The 19,820-nt window shown below is 43.1% G+C and overlaps 2 protein-coding genes across 2 annotated transcripts; one reads left to right on the top strand and one right to left on the bottom strand.

Moving 5' to 3' along the window:
- Positions 1 to 1,292: 1,292 nt before the first annotated feature.
- On the bottom strand, positions 1,293 to 11,570 carry LOC134424119 (fatty acyl-CoA hydrolase precursor, medium chain-like). Its single transcript, XM_063167621.1, has 13 exons — positions 11,432 to 11,570; positions 10,681 to 10,885; positions 10,248 to 10,386; positions 9,850 to 9,983; positions 8,578 to 8,731; positions 8,258 to 8,359; positions 7,338 to 7,436; positions 6,725 to 6,865; positions 5,461 to 5,541; positions 4,498 to 4,645; positions 3,736 to 3,885; positions 1,894 to 1,966; positions 1,293 to 1,752 (listed from the first exon to the last, which is right to left on the bottom strand). The coding sequence occupies exons 1-13, from the start codon at positions 11,505 to 11,507 to the stop codon at positions 1,563 to 1,565; spliced, it is 1,692 nt and encodes a 563-aa protein (XP_063023691.1). The 5' UTR covers positions 11,508 to 11,570; the 3' UTR covers positions 1,293 to 1,562.
- Positions 11,571 to 12,636: 1,066 nt separating this feature from the next.
- On the top strand, positions 12,637 to 15,502 carry CIAO2B (cytosolic iron-sulfur assembly component 2B). The gene is made up of 5 exons (XM_063167620.1): positions 12,637 to 12,824; positions 12,974 to 13,051; positions 14,226 to 14,351; positions 14,821 to 14,866; positions 15,283 to 15,502. The coding sequence occupies exons 1-5, from the start codon at positions 12,684 to 12,686 to the stop codon at positions 15,378 to 15,380; spliced, it is 489 nt and encodes a 162-aa protein (XP_063023690.1). The 5' UTR covers positions 12,637 to 12,683; the 3' UTR covers positions 15,381 to 15,502.
- The last annotated feature ends 4,318 nt before the right edge of the window (positions 15,503 to 19,820 follow it).

Raw genomic sequence — 19,820 nt, 5'->3', positions numbered from 1 at the left:
GAAGTGACACAACATTTCAAAGGCTTGTGCAATGAAGATTTAGCACAACTGTTTTGAAATTATATTCCCCTCACACAACAAAGGAGGGAAAACAAAGAAGTGAGGACAGATGCTTAGGAGGAAGTTTTGCTTACCAAAACTGCAGTGGTAAAACAGCCTCACCCTGCTCCTGAGTTCTGCCTGGCAACAGAACTTGGGCAAAAAAATGTAGAAAATCCTACCCTACTTCTTCCAGTAAAGTAATTGGGAAAGAAGGGATGGGTATCTAGTTGCTGTAGGAAATTATTAGCCATGAACAATTAAAAATTCTTCCAGAGATATAGAGGGGAGCTGAAGGGAGGGGGAACAGATGTTCATTGCCCTGTAGGACGCGTGGAGCTGAATCACTGCTGTGAGGCACCAGAGTGACCAGGAACGTGGCTGGGATTGTGGTAATCACATAACCTCTGAACAGAGAGAGACACAGCTCTCCCAGGATTTTCCTGGGAAGCTGTGAGAAAGCTCAGAGAAAGAATTAAAACAATTATTATCTCAATCTCTGCACCTGGCAGGCAATCTCTGTTTGTCAAAAATGTCTTTGACATCTGTTTAATGTCAAAGGAAGAGTTGTCCCTTCTTGACCAATAGGTGAGAGAAGATTCCTAAAGGCCAATCCAGGTCTTAGGTCCACCAGTATTTTTATAATAACTATGGGTTTCTAATAATAAAGTGTCTTTTCATGCCTTCTGATGATGGAGTCTCTGTATCACCTTCTCTATCTCCCTTTGGTGATATGGGATAGCTGGAGCAGCCTAGGAGCCAGGTACAGCAGACAAAGACATGGCAGAGAACTGATTCACAACTCTGCCATGAAGAGTGCAAGTCTTGTTCTTGGCAGCCAAAGCACCCTGGATTGGCCCTGGGACAGAGCCAGTGCTGGCAGTGAGGCTGTGAGCCAGTGCAAACAGGGACAGTGGCACAGGGGACAGCCTGGAGCACACAGAGAAGCACTGGGGAAAAGACAGAAATGTTAATCCTTGTAGGGGAGCCACAACTGAATTTAAAAGCAGAGAATTGTAGTTACTGGAGAATTTTTCTCCCTTTTCAAACATTTGGGAGAAGTCTTAATTCCAGCACTACTGTTATAGGTTAAGTACCACAGCAGTCAGAACTATCCTGTCTCAGTTGTAAAACCAACAGACAAAGCAGAACCTTCTGTAGTTTCATCTTCTTTCCACAGAGGACATTTCTGTATTTACACCACACCAAAGCTTCTGTACCACCAATAAACTTGGCATCAAGAGACTCACAAATTGGGTCTTCATTGATTTCCCTTTATTAAAACAATGTTGCTGCTACATTCTGTCTTCAGTCATGGGGAGTGACAGAAAAACATGAGCAGTGGGGAAATTTGGTAGCTGTATTTGTCAAGTGAGGATCAACTGGAATTATTAGTGAATAATTGCAGATATGACAACTGTGAAGAAAAAGTGAGGGAAACACAATTTTATCCTCAAATATACTTCAATTAATTTTTTAATATCCTAATATTTTGCATATTATGTGCATGTTTAGACTGTAAACTATAACTCTAATTTAAACTTCATGTTTTGTGTGCTTTTGCTCTTTGTCTTTTCAAGGATCACTTTTTTCCAGAATTCTACCTTCTTTTCTTTCAACTTTCTGTCTTTCTTTTGTTGTAGATTTATCTGCAAGTATTCTTCATTTAGGTTGTAAGATGGCCATTCAACCAGAGCTTCTCCATTAGGATTTCTGTAAGCAAGAGGAAAGAAGAGTGAGTGCCCTTTTCAGTCACAGGGGAATTCAATCACACAAGTTGACTGAATCAGTAAACCAGACAATTCCTCTGTTGTGCAAAGCAGCAGTATCTGTCATGAACTTCATGATTCTTACCCATTTCGAGCAAAGTTAGCCCAGTACTTCATTAGAGTTCTGCTGAGGTTCTTCTCTTCCTCTGTAACTTCACCTGAAAGACACAATACAGAATAGCTGCTCTGTGTGGCAGAAATCAGGACATGGCTCTTACAGCCGCAGCAGATTTCCCTCTGTGAATGTGCTGGCAATTGGCAATTCCAACATGGCAACTGCATCACCACTGGCCAACATCACTCCTACAGCAATGCCCTAAATCAGGGCATTTCAGCACTCCTCATGAATGACTTCAGCATCATTACCCTACTGTAGAAATCTGGGAATTTGGGAACAAGGAAATAAGGTGATGTGCCTGTAACCTTCCAGGAAATCAGAGCAGAACCAAAAACCCCCCACGTGTTCTGCATCCCAGTACAACTCCAGGAATGGGCCACATGGCTGTGTTTCCTGGATTGCATTCTAGTTTTGTGGCACTGAAATTCTCCCTATTATTCAGAGCATGACCAGGCAAAGATTTCTCCTTTCTCACACAAGATGGTGCCACTCCATTTCTCAGCACTTCAAGAGTATTTCTTTAAATATAGTTATACATAACATAAGCTCACTGTATCACTAGGTGAGAATTACTTCAGTTCCTGTGTGTTTTTAATTATAAATGCATCTCAATACACTAAGAAAAATGTTTGGTATCTTAAAGCCCTTGATAAATTCAGGCAAAGAGGAAAAGAGCTGTTCAGTGTTTCCTAGTGCCAATGGTACTAGGAAAGTAAATAGGTAAGTAAAAAAAAAAAAAAAAGGAAAAGGCTCTGGTTACAGATTAACAAAGGGCTTTACAACACAGATGGATTGCTCCAAAGTTCAATGAAGTTAAAAGGAAATACTTTCATTTATGGAGGCTTTGACATACATATTTGATCAGACTATGAACTACTGTGCAAATCACAAAAACAAAAGCAGAAAAAATTAGTGAATTCACTTAAAATAAGCCGATTTTTTGTGTCTCTGTCAAAATAAGAACTGTTCCTAATATGTTTCACAGGACAGAAAATATTTCATGCTGAGTACTACTGTTTTAGGCATATGTAATTAAAGGATATTGCTGGATTAATTATGTTCCTTAAGAAGTGGCATCATGTTTCTTAATTGTTCAGTGACTGGCAGAGTCATTGGGAATATAAAAACGTGGGATTCTGACAGAGGGAACTTCCAGAATCCCATGGAAATTTTAGGAGCACACCCTTAATCCTCCCTCAGTGGATTGGTTCCATTGGAATAAGTGCTCAAGTATTAATTGAATTGTGAGGCAAAACAGACATTGGATCTTCACACAGAAAATGAAACACTGTAATTCCAAGTCTTGCTCTGAACATGGCTGGAATCACTTCCTGCAAAAGAAGCCAAGTCCCCCATTCTCTGGAGCCTGACAGCCCATGGGATTTCCTCAAAGGAGGAGACACTGGCCTAAACTCCTCAGGAAAAGAAGAGATCCTGGATTTCCTGCTTCCCAAGCACCCTGCTTGGGAAATTTAATTGATCTTTTCTTCAATTTAATTTTCAGCCAAACCCATTTGGCAAATTCATCACAGTGCTGGGACAGTGACAGTGAATTTTCTACAAAATATCCTATTTGCTGAATTGCTGACAAGATGTGGGACTGACTGCTGCAGATCAGGCAGACTGTAAAGTAGAGAAGCTGGAGAAGATGGTTAAATGCATAAAACCAATTCTGCCAGGAGAAAGGGTTATGGCTTGGTCTCACTGCCAATATATGCACTTTAATCTGATGGAAATTAATAGAACACTGAATAGAAAAATGCCAGGGCTACAGGACTCATTCAGGAGCGAGTGGTGTCTGTTCCTTACTGCGGAGCTGGATGTCCCCAGCCAGAAATGGCCCCCCAAAGACAAAGCCAACTTCATCCCCATGGTCAGCCTTCACATAGTCAGGTTTGCTGTCCCTGAATGCACTGGCCCGGTGCTGGAACTCAAAGAAGTAGGTAGGAGCTCCAGACTCTGCAAGACATAACAAACAGGGAGTTACAGAAGAGATACATAAACTTCAGCTGTCATCAGCTGTTCAAAATACTGCTTTAAAAAGAGCTTTATACTGGGCACATTTCTAGTGTAATTGTTACATTCAAATATGTACTTCTACTTTTAATGCAAAATTAAGTGCTTAGCTTACACACACAAAAAAAAAAAAAAATTGGAAGATCCACTCTAAGATAACATAGAAAAAACAAAATATCAAATTATTTCCACTTTGGAATATCTTGGCATGACTGGTCTACACCTACACACCAGAAAATTTACAGACCACAGAGTTGCTGATTTCCCAAACAGCCATGGGCCAAAGGACGAAGGTCCTTTGATATGTTTTAATTTTTAAGCCTGTGTACTTCAGTTAGTAAATATTTACTTGTGTTATCATGCTCTGCTCTCAATATATTGTGATTATAAGCACACTTACACAGAGATAAAGGACACAACCCTGCAGACCTGTATCATTGCTCCCAGTGGGAATCTCAAGAAGGGCTGCCTACATATGACAGGATTTGTGTCTGCATCATTTGATCCAGCCTGCAGCAGGGGGTTTGAGTGTCCCACTGCTGCTGATCAGCTTACCCCTGTGATAATTCAGTGCTTTAATGGCTGGCATGACAATTGCCATGTCCCCCAGCAGGTCCAGGAATCCGTCCCGGAGCTCTGCAGGGTCCTCTGTGTCTCCCAGATATTCATCTAAGATCATGGGCAGAAAATCTGAGGGTACATCCTAAGAGACAAGCAACAAACAGACAATCACAGTCTAAATTAGCAGCTAAATTTGCCATCTTTTAAACTTCAGAGATTCTGCAAAGGCACAAATGTCCAGGACAGCACCCATGTTAATGGGAAACAAAACCTATTCGTGCTTTTTGTGGGCAAAAAAACCCCAAACAAACCAACCACCTTAGGTGAAATTTGCACCAGATTTATATGGGTTAAAACTCTACAGGAGTAAGTGTAGATCCAGCAATTTCTCCTGACAATATCTTCAGCTTCTGTTTTCGTCAGGAGAAGAGAGATGGGAATTACAAAAGTAAATTCTCAGTCCTTGAAAGATTTATGGACCATTAGACAAGAGGACAAGGCCAATGGGATCTCCAAACAGTGTAAATTTTCAGGGTTAGAATTTGCTGCTTGAGAGATGCACCTCAAAACTAGGAGTGCAATGTAACTACTTTAAAAGCTACATTTAATGTAAACATACTGAAAAATACACCTTGAAACTCCCTAAGCAGGAGATCAGCCGTGAGATACCTTAACATTAGGGAAGCTATTACAGTAATCCCACAAATATGTAAGATAAAAGTATTCTTTGAGGTCTAGAATGAAAAAGGCATTTTCCCAAATGCCAGGTCTGGCTCAATTCTATTTCTGTGTAATTCCATACACCCTGGTCATGTCAACTTTGCTGTGATTCTCCCCAAAGCCTGCCATGGCCTCAGCCCTCAGTAACACCATGACTCAAGCAGTGAGACCCAAATCTGTTACATACAAGAAAAAGAAAATTCACTTCTCAAATTAGATTAGTGCAGCAGTACTTACAATCATTGGTAGAAAAACCTCTACAGTTGAGGCAATTGATTTTCTATCTCCTATTTCCCTCAAACCTTTCATTTTTGATGTCTATACAGAGAGAAAAAAAACAATGTTATTAGCATACCATTCAATGTCTCCATTATTTTAAACATTGAAACTACATTATTCCATTAATTCTTACTACTGGTGTTTATTTTTAAAGGATCATATCATATGCAAAAGTGCAGCCCAATGCAGCAGCTGCCTTGAGAAGCTTGTATTTACTGCAGTAAATGTTGTCTTGGTGAAAGTTTCTAGATAAACCACTCCTAAGACATAGTTTATCCTTAATTCAATGTTAAGAAACTTGTAAGACTAGAAAACATGAGGGCAGAGGTGAAGCAAAAAGCTGCTTCTGTCTCACAGAAGGCTTATTGTCATTCTCTTGGGGGAGATCTTAGAAGTCACTGACTGTTAAGTCTGTCTCTAGTCCAATTGTTTGAGCCCTTTGAAATAAAACTAATACAGTGTTCTTCCTCTTTTACAGCATTGCATAAAACAACTCTTCTGTCTGCAAAATAAATTCAAACAGATTTCACTTTGCATTTTTCTTCTGGGACTTACAACCAGCAACAGCCGCTTCATAGATTCAGAACAAATGCTTGGTACTACACAAAGGAAATATTTAGGAAATAACAGAAAGGGACAAGAAAGGAGAGGACACAAATCCATCTCCTGCAGTTTTTGTGCACTGAGAGCATTTGCTCATGTTTTGGAGTTACCCATTGAGTTCCCATGAGAAAGGAGAATGGGCTGGGCAAGTGCATTGTGCCTTCACTCTGCCCCAGGTGAGATTTTCAGATGCAAGCTCTTTCTGCAGGTTATGATACCAAGGGGAAGCTGGTTGAGGTGATCAGTGGCACATTTTTAAGCACTCTGGATATCAACCCTGACTACTGAGCCTTGTGGGGAAAGGATTGGCTGTACTTGTCTTTCAGGAACAAGTCCTTGATTGTTGCATTCTTTTGCTCTCTCTGCCTGGATGAGGGATAAATCTGTAGGATAAGAAAGCACTGTACAAAACTGATGTTCCAGCTGCTGTGTCCATGCAGTTCACCTTGCAGGAGGAAACCTCTCTCACCCTCTGTGACCCAGTGGCTCTGGGTCACTGCAGAGCCATGATGCAAGCAATGTTTACCTTGTACATATTTCCATCACTGCTAAGACTTGTCCTATCACTTAACACAAACATTAAAACCACAATAAAAATAAAGAATAGACATTAAATCACCGATCTAATGTTCCAGCCAAATTCATTGTTGGTGACTCCTATCATGAACGGGACTGCATTGAATTCTTTTCCAGCCAATATCTCCTCAGGTGGCTTATGAAGAAACACTCCATCCAAAACTAAGGGTAGAAATGAGATTTCCTGAAGGAAGAGGAAAAAAAAAAGATCAAATTAGTTGTTAATAGTACTTCCGATTTTTCCTTCAAATCATGTAAGATGTCCACACTGAATATCCAAAATGCAAAAAAGGGCTTTAAGAAATTCAAGTATCTACAGCCACTGTAACATAAATTCAGTTTGGCACAAGAGTGTTAAATGCAGGCCTGGCTGGGTCAAGTGTAGAGGAATGTAAAGAGTTCCTGATCCTGGGCTGTTCTGACAGGATTAAAACACAGGGGTGCTCAGGCCTTGCTCAACTTCACAGGTGCTGTGACACTGCCAAACTTCCAGAAAGAATTGATGTGTGAAATTGCTTCAACATTTGGGGAGTATTTTGACAAAAGATAAGAAAAATCAACTTTGGAACGGACCATCAGTGAACTCTGATCAGAGGCTGAGCTAAAGTTTTGCAAGTGAGCCATTAAAAGTTCTGTTGCCATGAAGCCTCACCTACCTTGCTGTTAAGGACTATGTGCTCTGCTTCCTGCTTCCTCAAGCAGTCCAGCAGGGAGAGGGAGCTGCTTGCATCACACTTGAAGATACTGGCAATTTTCTGAAAATTATCAACAAAGACAAGCACTGTTATAAAATCATTATACATGCTGCTGTTAAGAGCTTGTTAGTGGCAGATTTAAGTGAGCTTCATAGATCTTTGAGTATTTTGTTCTACTGTTTGATCACAAAGTGAAATCATTCTGCTGTACTTCTCTTTCTTGCTGTCTTTCCATTCACTGTTTTTTCAAACTTTGCTGTAGAGATAATACAAGCTTTAGCATAAACCAAATAAGGAAAGAAAATACAGAAATATTTACATTATTACTGTCTGCCATTACAGGAAAAGATATTAAAAGGCACTTAGTGAAAGTTATTTTATTTTAAGTTTGGGGCTTTTTGTTGTTTTATATTTAATTAATTTACTTCACATAAAGGCTCTCTCTAAAAGACTGTAGGTCAATAAAAACCTGAATTCTTCTTCTGGATTCTTGTCAAACTTTCCATAATAAATGCCAGAGTTACTGTATCAAGTACAGTGGCTATAAAAATGGACATTTGCCTGGCTTGATATGTGTGTGACTGAAATGCCTTTGCCAGCCCACAGCTGTTACAATCATACAGCTTTCCAATCTATTTCTAACACCAAACAGACCAAAATTCAACAGGTGTGCTGCAACAATAAACTGGATCAACTTTGTTGCATGGTATACAATGACATTTTCCCCTTTTTTCTTTTAAACAAATTATCACATAGAAGTATCCTTTAGATATCTATATATACCCCTTAAATATCCTATATAGATATATAGTATCCTTCTATCCATAGAAGAAGCCTATTTTAGGCTATAAAGACTTTAAAATGCAAAAAAATGAGCTTACCTCAAGATCTGTTGAAAGACGTAAATTTTTACTGGGGGGAATTATAATTCCACTCTCTGATATAGCTTTATGAAAGAGACCCTTAGATAAAGGAGATAACACCTGCCAAGAAGGGAAGAACAAAAAGTATTTATTCTACACTAACATCCTTACCTTACAACTTTATGCTAGTTATAGTCTATTAACTCCTGGATTCAGTTGGGAATTACACATCTTTATTTGCTAAATCTCCAGATTTCACCCAATGTGCTGTTAAACTCACGGTCAAAAACCATAATTAAGCTTTTGAAGATTTTTATTTTTATGTACTCTATACCTACATGTGCAAAAACAGAGCAAGATCCTGCAGATATCCCAAAGAGAGTGACAGAAGCTGGGTCTCCACCAAAGTGCTCGATGTTTCCTTGCACCCACCGAAGGGCAGCGACCTGGTCCAGGTACGCCCAGTTCCCAGGGGCGTGCTCGTCACCAGTGCTGGAAGGGAAGCACAGAGCAGTGGCACAGTGACAGAGGCACAGCAGAGATCACCTCAGGAAGCACAGAGCAGTGGCACAGTGACAGTGGCACAGCAGAGCCCTCTCAGGAAGCACAGTGACAGAGGCACAGCAGAGCCATCTCAGAAAGCACAGAGCAGTGGCACAGTGACAGTGGCACAGCAGAGGCCACTGCAGAAAGCACAGAGCAGTGGCACAGTGATAGTGGCAGGCACAGCAGAGCCCTCTCAGAAAGCACAGAGCAGTGGCACAGTGACAGTGGCACAGCAGAGGCCTCTCAGGAAGCACAGAGCAGTGGCACAGTGACAGTGGCACAGCAGAGCCCTCTCAGAAAGCACAGAGCAGTGGCACAGTGACAGTGGCACAGCAGAGCCCTCTCAGAAAGCACAGAGCAGTGGCACAGTGACAGTGGCACAGCAGAGCCATCTTAGAAAGCACAGAGCAGTGGCACAGTGACAGTGGCACAGCAGAGCCATCTTAGAAAGCACAGAGCAGTGGCACAGTGACAGTGGCACAGCAGAGCCATCTCAGAAAGCACAGAGCAGTGGCACAGTGACAGTGGCACAGCAGAGGCCACTGCAGAAAGCACAGAGCAGTGGCACAGTGATAGTGGCAGGCACAGCAGAGCCCTCTCAGAAAGCACAGAGCAGTGGCACAGTGACAGTGGCACAGCAGAGGCCACCCCAGCACTCTGTGCTTGGTGCAAAGTGACCAACAGCCCCTCAGGGTCCCACCTCAGCCCCTGACTCCCTCCATTCTCTGCTCACCCCTGCTCAGGTACACCCCTGGCCTTTACTCTGCCTGAGTTTTTGCTCTACACAGCAGAGGATGGAAGCAAAGGCCAGAACAAACATCCTGTCCAGCACCAAATAAGCCCACCTATGATCTGATAGCAGGCTACAATGACATGACCATGCAGATGGAATGTACAGACATTTCTCAGTGTTCTGAAGTCCTGATGTCAGTGAATTATGTACATTTAAACCACTCTAACAGTGGGGAGCTGATACAGAAGCCCAGCACATTTAGCAATCAGAACTACCCATGCTTTCAACATGACAGCAAGTACTTTTTACAAAGTGAAATAGGTGTTCTTACTTGAAGTATCCAAGGAGTCCCAGTCTGTACTGAATTAAAACCACCACAACATTCTCATAGGCTGACAGTGCAGAGCCATCATAGCGAGCAGCACCACCAAATATGAAATTGCCTCCATGGATCCACACCATTACCTTGGAAACAAAAGGGTGAGACACACCTTTATGCACTGGTTTGCAGATTTCACTTGAAAAAGGAAAACAATGTCAGAGAATTAGGAACACCAAAACACCGAAGCACGATGGCTGCTGAATTTCAGATTGGTGGACTTGGAATTTTACATGCTAATATTATTTCTGCTGGTGCAGCATCACATTTTCAAAAGCAGTTAAGTCTCTTAGGAGCAATCATTACTTGCAAGCTTTATAAAACACAAGCTTGTTCAATGGTTTACATACAGGTAACTTGTCCTTTTTGCTTGAGCCAGCGGGGCTGTAAACACTGAGATACAAACAGTCCTCAGAAGTTTGGAATGCAAGGTGCTTTTCTTTGAAGTTTTTTTCAGCTGTTTTCAACAGGGACAGATCTTGAGGACAGCTTCACAAAAAAAGAAAGCAAAAAAAAAAAAAGCTCAATTATTAGTACTAAACCTGCAATAGCATCAAGATAACAACAGTAGAGAAAACTTTTGCACCCAGCTGAATCCCTACAGGGTGCCTGAATTTTGTCTTATCTATAATCAGTGAGAGGTGCAGCCTGTAAAAGCACATCTCAACACCTGTACTAGAAACACTACAGCAGTACTGGCAGTGTATCCACCACCAAATATCAACTCAGGCCCCTGCACCCCAATAAACACAGCTCTGACCAGCACAAATGAACAGCTCTCACAGCGGTGGGTGAGAAGTTGCATCTCTCACACCAGTCCAGGGTTCAGGTGGTTCAGGTGGAGAAAACCTCAAGGATCCAAGAGGGGCTTTTGCAAAAGGAATTCCAAGGAAAACATCGACAAGCTTGTCTGTGCCCTTCACATTTGTCTGTGTTCCTTTGAGCCGTCCGAGTGCAATGGTCACTTCTGGCCCAGCACCACTCTGTCCTAGGTAAAACAAAAGGAAAAAAAATCATTAAATTGCACCTTCATAACTGTCACACAGACTTTTCCATTAAATATTTTTAACTGATTGTTTAATTTAGAACATTTCAGGTTATTCGTTTCAATTTTGTTCAGTCTTCATTTTGCTTTGGTGGAGTGACAGACGCCCCCTGCCAAGCCCTCATGCCAGTGTCACCTGGAGCCAGGTAGGGCAGGATTTTGTCACCCTGCAAGAGCAAATTTCAGAGCACACAGCAAACCCATTAACACTTCCTAAATTTATCATTCAACAAGATCTTAAAAAATATTTTATTTAGAGAATTCAGAAATGTTGCTGCTTTCTACCTTTTAAAAAAGACAGAAAGCTTTATTTTCATTAAATCATCTCACAAAGTTTCATCTCACAAAACCAGTAATTTTTGCATCACGAAGGCATTTTGGCAGATTGGTAACCAAAGCAGAAGAGATTTACCGCCTTTGTAAAAATCATTGGCACTTGGTGCAGCGGCTTCCCCAGCAGCAAGAACAGCACCAGCTCACCGAGCTCACCTTCTGCCCCGCACACGAGGAGCGCTACAAACCCAAAGCAGGCACAAAGGACCGCGATCGGGCTCGCAGGAGCCATGGTCACCCCCGGGCTCCCGGGGGCTCTCTGCGCTTTTATCCGGAACAGGAGGGGACAAAGGTCCCGGCGAGGGCAGCCGGGGCACGGAGCGAGGCTGAACCGCGGCGTGACCGCAGCCAACGCCTCCAGAGCGCCAAAAACAAACAGGAGAGAGATACAGACCCTGCTTAGCGACACAGACCTGATCAGTGACACAGCACCTGATTATCGATACAGCCCCGATTAGCGGTACAGACCTGATCAGCGATACAGCTCCGACTATCAATACTGACCCTGATTACCGATAGAGCCCCTGATTATCGATAGAGCCCCCGATTATTGATACAGCCCTGATCAGCGATACAGCCCTATTATCGATATAGCCCCGGTCACCGACGCAGCCCCGCAGGACGGGAGGGCCTCAGGCGGTCCCGGCAGTGCCCGGCGCCGATCGCCGCTCCTTCATTCACCGGCTGCCAGCGCCACCGGCGGAGAACACAGGGCAAGTCTGAACACAGAGCTCAAATGCTATAAAGTTCTTAAAAACCCCCTTAAAACAACAAAAAAATAGCACCAAAACACCACGACAAGGAAAAAGCAACAAAACCCCTAACCTGCCCCCCCCCCCCACCCCGCAACAACAAGGACTAGATTACAAATTACTAGAAAGTAACAATAAGAAAAGAAAACCAAATCGAAATAGTAAATTCTTGCCTTAATCTCCTTTTAGAGGCGTGTATGAAGCCAAAGTATCTCATCGCCACACTACCACACCAGTTTAAATTTGCGCGGGGTTCTTTTGTTCCACTGCTCAGAGTAGGGAACAGATGAGATAAACAATTGCATCGCAGCATCCTCGGCAGCGCCGGACACTGCGCCGCCGACTCCATTCGCTTCCAGCCCGGCGCTGCGGCCGAGCCGGGCTCCGGGGAAACCCAAGAGCCCCAGGACACGCCCGAGGAGCCGGGCCCGCCCCGGGCCCTGCCCGCCCCGCCCCGGGCCCTGCCCGCCCCGCCCCGGGCCCTGCCCGCCCCGCTCCCGCCCCGAGCCCGCCCCGCCCCGCTCCCGCCCCGAGCCCGCCCCGCTCCGGGTCCGCCACAGGCCCGCCCCGCCCCGCTCCCGCCCCGCTCCCGCCCCGGTGCGGCGCCGATCCCGCTCCGGGCAGGTTCCGGTGGCGGTGCCGGTGTCGGTGCCGCCATGGTGGGCCCGGGCCCGGGCGCGGCTCCGCTGGAGAACGCGAACCCGCTCATCTACCGCCGCTCCGGGGAGCGCCCCGTGACCGCCCGCGAGGAGGACGATGAGCTGCCCGACGCCATCGACGACCGGGAGATCTTCGATATCCTGCGGGAGCGGCGGGCAGGACCGGGCCGGGCTGGGCCGGGCAGGGCAGGGCCGGGCTGGGCAGGGCCGGGCAGGGCAGGGCAGGGCAGGGCAGGGCCGGGCCGGGCAGGGCAGGCGGGCAGCGCCGCTTTCCTTAACGCGCACATCTCATCCGCTCCATCAATGACCCCGAGCACCCGCTCACCCTGGAGGAGCTGAACGTCGTCGAGCAAATGCGAGTGAAAGTGAGATCCCGCCGGGATGTGCTGCCTCAGCCGTCCGATAACTATATTATATTATATTATATTATATTATATTATATTATATTATATTATATTATATTATATTATATTATATTATATTATATTATATTAATAATTACATGAAAATTTAAAAATGAAACAATACAATATTTAAATAATTTAAATATTATAATATTTAATAATATATGAGACAATATTAATTATATATTAAATAATAACTAATACATATTATTTGTTAATTTATATTAAGTATGATAATAAATATAATAATGTATAATATGTTAAAACTATTCAATATATATTAAATAATATATACTAATTATGTTACATTATATATATTAAATAATATATAATATAATATTTAAATATATAAAAAAGATACATAAATATATTTAGATATATTTAGAATAGCTATAATTTTAATAATTATATAATATATTTAAATATATAATGTTTAAATAATATTTGAATTATATAATATCTAAATATGGTAATATTTAATAATATATTACACAATATTTATTAGATATCAAATAATACATAATAATACATATTATAATTGATTCTAAGTATAATAATAAATATAATCATAAATATTAAATACTATAAATAATAAATTATTAATATTATTAATATATTAATATATTTTAATATAATATAAATGTTTAATAAAATAATTATTATAAATAATAAGTATAATAATTATATAAATATTGAACCTATTCAATATATATTAAATAATATATATTAATTATGTTACATTATACATGTTAAAATATATTATACATGTTAAAATATATTATATTATATTATATTATATTATATTATATTATATTATATTATATTATATTATATTTATTATATTATATTATATTATGTTATATTATGTTATATTATATTATATTAATATATAATATTTAAATATATTTAGAATGGTTATAGTTCTAATGTTTATCTTATAATATAATATGTATAATATTATATATATTTAACATAGTATTTCCATATTAATGATACATAACATTTTATAATATTTAAACGTGTTCATAGTATTTTGCATAGTGTTTAGCTGCATTTCCAGTAGTACCCAGCACAGGTGCCCGTGCGCGGTGCCGTGCGGGCTGGGCGCTGTGGGGTGACAGCGGTGTCCCCGCAGGTGGACGATGCCCAGAGCACGGTGTCGGTGGAGTTCACGCCCACCATCCCTCACTGCAGCATGGCCACGCTCATCGGCCTCTCCATCAAGGTCAAGCTGCTCCGCTCGCTGCCCGAGAGGTTCAAGGTGGGGATCAAAGCAGAAGTGGGGGAGGTGTCTGGAAAAATTAAAAAAAAAAAAAATGGGGAAAAAACCAAGCTTGCAGTGAAAAATAACTAGAGCTTTGTTTATTTTTGTGTGAGGGACTCTGCAGGAAGCAGAGAGGGCAGTGGGTGAAATACCAGCACACAGTTCTGGGGCTGTTGGGGTTCTGGGGCTGTTGTCATGGCCAGGGGGCTCTGAGGACAATCACTGCATGCTCTGTGCCAGGCAGGAGGGCAGCTCTCACCCTTTCTGGAGCAGCTTAGACACCTGCAAATGCAGAATACTCTGCAATGTTAGACTTTTATTTTATTCTGTTATATTGACTAACTGATAGTGGCAAGAATGTCCCTTCTCCCTGCTTTTTGTTACTATTTCATTTTTATTTGTTTGAACTTAATCTGCCAATGTTTTGTTGAACTCGTCCCCTGTTTCTTGTGTGCTGGTGTTTCAGCTGGATGTTCACATAACTCCAGGAACACATGCCTCTGAGCACGCAGGTAAGGCTTTTAGTCCTCTCTTGTGTGGTCTTCATATTTGTTTTAATCTTGAAAATTAGCGAGGAGAGAGGTTCCCACAGCTGCAGAGCATCTGCTCCGTGTCTGGGACTTTCTGCGCCAGATCCTGGGGGATGCTCCACAGCAGGAGCACGGAGTGTCACTGAGATTGGGCTGCAGTGTTCTTCAAACACCTCCTCAGGCTGTGCTCTCAGTCAGTCACTGATTCTGTGCCTGAGCACGTGGAAAAGGGGAGGAAAAGGGGATTTCTTGTGTCCCACCTGAGGAGCAGCTGTGGCAGAGACAGAGCCCGGGGTGCCCTGGGCATCCCCAGCCCTGCAGCACCCTGAGCTGTGCTCGCTCAGCCTCAGCACACCCAGTGCCTCTGTCCTGATGTTTGCTGTGGGTTTTTCCTGCAGTTAACAAACAGCTTGCTGATAAGGAGAGGGTGGCAGCTGCTTTGGAAAACTCTCACCTGCTGGAAGTGGTGAATCAGTGTTTGTCTGCTCGGTCATGATTGCCTGCTGAGGAAATCATTGCTGTTCTGACCTACTCAACTAATTTTGTATATAAGTGGTGATGTTACAATTTACATGAAACTGTGAGTAAAATAAAATCACTTAAATTCTCTTGAGGAAATGTTTCTTTGCTCTTTAAAAAAATACTATGCTTACAGACAGCTACAAAAATACAATAAAAATTGACTTTTTAATTGTATGAGTCATTGCATGGGTAGAATTTTCCATTAAAGATATTTTTTCAACCTATTTTTAACTGGTTTCTCACTACTGAAAATAAGTTATAAGCTGCACTTTAGAAGTGGATTTTGCACACTGGACTTTACAAGTACACCAAGGTAACTTTTAGTTAAAATCTTTACATTCCTCCAACAGTTTCAGACTGTTAATACAGTTTTACTTTCAGACATCACAAGTTGTACAAGCTGATGTGTGCAAAGCTGGAAGACATTTAGCAGTAAGTGTCCTCACTTCCAAATCATGTGTCTGGCTTTAATTATCTCACCTTTGATTAGACAGATGTGGAGGGCTCTTTAGACCTGTGTAAAACATGATTTATTTTTAATTACTACTTCATAGTGGTAGGAAATGCAGTATCTTTGAAGGAGTTTTTATCTGTGCACCTGCAATACAGGAGTCATTACCAGTTCTCAGTATGAACAGCCCAGCAGGCTCTGCTGAAAGATTGTCCTGGCAGTGTTTGACAGCTAAAGGACAAGTTTTTCTCTAAATGCTTTGAGATTTAATGCTAAAACCCAGCCTGTGCTTCTGGTTTGGGAACTGTGGCATTCACTAAACTGTTGTCTTTGGCAGACTCATTAAGAATTCATTTAAATTTTTGTAAAGGATGTCTCTTGTCCTGGATCACATGGAAACCTGTTGGGAAATCCTGTTGGGTATTTTGGTACATACATCTCAGGTTTCTGTGGTTGAAATGGCTCCCGAGGTGTCAGAAAGTCTCTTTTTACCCAGCCCTGTGACTGAAGAAGAAGTTGAGATCCGTTGGTTCTGCTTTCCAAGGTTGTTTATTTTCTCTTATCTGTTCCATTCTTTCTCTGACCTGCTGAGATCTGTCCAGGTTGTGGCACAGTGACTGCCCTTGGGGTGGTGTTGGCTAATTTTCCCATGCCTATCACCTATGTTAGACAGTCTGTCTCTGCTCTAAACCAATCCTGAAGTGTCACCATGACTGCAGAAGATGGAGGCCAAGAAGGAGAAAGACAGAACATGCCCAGATTCCTCCATCTTGCCTCCTGAACCCCCATTCTAAAACCCCAAAATTCTACTTTTACACCCTGTGATAAATTCACTGTCATTCTGCTCAAACTATTGTGGCTCGTAAATCTTCACACAAAGTTGGGAATTGTTTCCATGGGTTAAAATTGAAGGCACAGGTGTTTGTGACTCTGTGCCAAGGTCTCTGAGCCTCTGCCAGGGCCTGGAATCACCCAGGGCAGCCAGAGGGATGTCCTGGGTCCCAACACATACACCCATTGCAATGTAGCCTTCTTTGCCATCAGTTATCTGGAAAATAAGAGGTACACTTCCTATAAACATAGGTTGTGCTCAGCAGTTTGATGGCAGTGCTTTGTACTCCAGTAGCATTTTCCCTGGGAGGGTCTCAGATGCTGTTTGGAAAGGGTGAAGCTCATAGACATGGTGCAAAGCTCAGCCTGGCAGTCCAGTCCAGCCCAGTGCTCCAAGTGTGAGTCCAAAGTCACCCAGCAAAGCAGGAGAGGGAAAAGCCAGAGCTGAGCCTCCCTCTGCACAGGGCTGCAGAAAACCAACTCTGCTGAGCTCACTTGGCTCAGCAGCCTTTGAATGGGCAGCACTGCTGGGATTATGAATGAAACTGCAAATAAAGACAGCATTTATGTAACATTAGTGTTGGGCAAGGAACAGAAGGCCCAGCTTTGCTGTGCCTCTCTTGTTGAATCACTGAACTGATGAGCTCTGACACTGCCAGCATTTGCAGCACAGATGAAGCTCCAGCCACGGTGATGCATGCAGGCAGCTCCCGGGCACCACGCTTGGCTGGTTTGATTTTGCTTTCTGGTTTTTGGTGGCTTTTTACAAAGAAAATAAATTTTGCCCCCAGATTTTGGGGAAGAAGGTAATGCAGGTCTGTGCCAGGAGGAAAACAGGAGGATGATTAAGCTGCCAACAGATTGCTTCAACCTGCACTCCAAACAGAGGAGGGATCAGTAAATGGTGCTTTGCTGAAGCTCTGCTTGGCTTTCACCACTACATAATACTAGTGTGAAATAGTTTATTGGGATGTTGGCACTTGCCTCGTGAAGCACACTGTGCCCAGCAGCCCTGGGGAGGGACTTTGCACCATTTACCTTCTCAGAGAAGCAACAGAAGGTGTTTGATGGTTTATGTTTATTGTTAATGGGTGGGGGATGACTTTTCAGTACGGAGGATCTGCTGTGGGCTCTCAAAGCAGGGTTCTGACTCTGCTGTTTAGGGATGGAGAATTTGGTTGGTTTAGATCTGGTGTGTTTGTTTGAGTGATGTTGGTGTTGTATTTACCACAGAACCAACCACAGTGGCTTTGCTGAAGGCCCCAGGCCCTCCTGTGCAGGTTCCTTCAGCTCTGCATTGCTGATAATGTACCCCCAGTGCTGGTGAAAACCTTCCTCCCTGCTTTTGAGGATCATTACCTGTTCCTGTTGCATGGAGACAAAGTGGGAGAACAAAACACTAATTTGTTAGAAATATTTTGTTTCAGATGTTTTTATTATTCCAAAACTCCACCCCTAAATTTAGCCTCTGGAATGCTTTGTGATAGGACACATTCCATGAGAAAGGATGAGCAGCTGTGTTGAATACAAACAGCCTCGTTTAAGTCCAGGACAAATGCCAGGAGCAGACATCTGCTGTGCATTCCTGAGCTCTGGGCAGAGCCTTCCAGGGCAGCTGGATGGCATTCCCCATTCCCAGTGGGTAGGCAGGAGCTCCCCAGGCCAGCTGGAGATGGCATTCCCCATTCCCAATGTGCTTCCAGAGCAGCTGGATGGCATTCCCCGATGGATGGAGACGAGAGATCTCTGCAGCCAGGTCGTGGGATTTGGGGTTTATTGCACAGGGCCTGGGTGCAGGGCCCTGCTGGGATTTGGGGTTTATTGCACAGGGCCTGGGTGCAGGGCCCTGCTGGGATTTGGGGTTTATTGCACAGGGCCTGGGTGCAGGGCCCTGCTGGGAGCTGCCAGCCACAGCTTGGAGCAGCAAAGAGAGAAGAGAGGGGGAGAGAGGGTGAGAGAGTAAAAGGGTGAGAGACGCAAGAGCGCAAAGTTCCTATTACAATACCATAAATCTTCTTCTATGTTGAATATTCTGATTCTCACTAACCAATCTAGTACAATATACAAACCCTACAGCATTTACATACAGCCTGTAAGAATCATTACATTACCATACTGTGTTACATTTTAAACCCTAAAAACTCCTCTTTGGGCCCCTTCTGCCAAGCTGTAGGGTCTGCTCTGACCCTTGGGCCTGTCTGCAAGCAGAGGGTGTTGTTCCATCAAAAGGGGATCACCTTCAGCTGGCCATGCCATTGTTTTCCAGTTGTTCAGTAACTGAGGGATCTCAAAGCTTGCTTTCATTTCAATCTCGCTTATAGTTTCTACATTCTCAAAGTCTTTTGCCAGAAAATCATATTTATAAGGCTTTCCTGTTCCATCTTCCCCAACACCCCATTCCCAGCGTGCTCCCAGGGCTGCTGTGTGTGCTGTCCCTGCTCTGGGCTGTGTCTGAGCCCTCACCCCTCAGCAGGGGCAGGACTCCCCAGTGCTGCCCAGTGTCTGAGCCTGCTGCAGCCCCTCAGCTTCAGCAGTGCCAGGGAAGCAGCTCAGCAGCTCTGTGCCCAAGGATGCAGCTGAGCATCCATGGAAGAGCTGCACCCTTGCATGGCATTGCTGCTGGTGGCCCTGGGCTGGAGCAGCGTGTGCCACTCGCTGGCAATGTTAAATAATGAAAGATATATGTTAATTAATGAAAGCTATATGTTAATTAATGAAAGTATTTCAGTATTCTGGCCATGCTCAGGAGTGATGTGTCTGCGTCAATGCAGGGCTTGGATAAAGATCTCCCTCTGGAGATTTGATTTATAAACTCTGTTTTACAATTGTTTTTTATAGCTGTTAAAAGCATTTCCCTTTGGCCTGTCAAGCAGACAACTGCACCACTTTCCCTTCCTTTACCAAATGCACTCTTTGGCATAAATTCAAACTGAAGCAGTGGCAGAGTCAACGTTTTTCCATAGGCGAAAGAAAAGTTTGTAGTAAAATCTCTCTGATGTTACTAAGTCACAGCAAAGAGAACCAAAGCAGGGAAAGTTGAGGTGTGTTTGAGTTTGCTGGTCTAACAGCCATTTGCCAGCAACATTTATTAGCACATAAAATTTTCATTCCACAAGATGCTAAAAATACAGG

Source organism: Melospiza melodia, chromosome 13 (genome assembly GCF_035770615.1).
Source record: "Melospiza melodia melodia isolate bMelMel2 chromosome 13, bMelMel2.pri, whole genome shotgun sequence".
Lineage (NCBI taxonomy): Eukaryota > Metazoa > Chordata > Aves > Passeriformes > Passerellidae > Melospiza > Melospiza melodia.
This window is presented reverse-complemented; position numbering and strand designations above follow the sequence as displayed.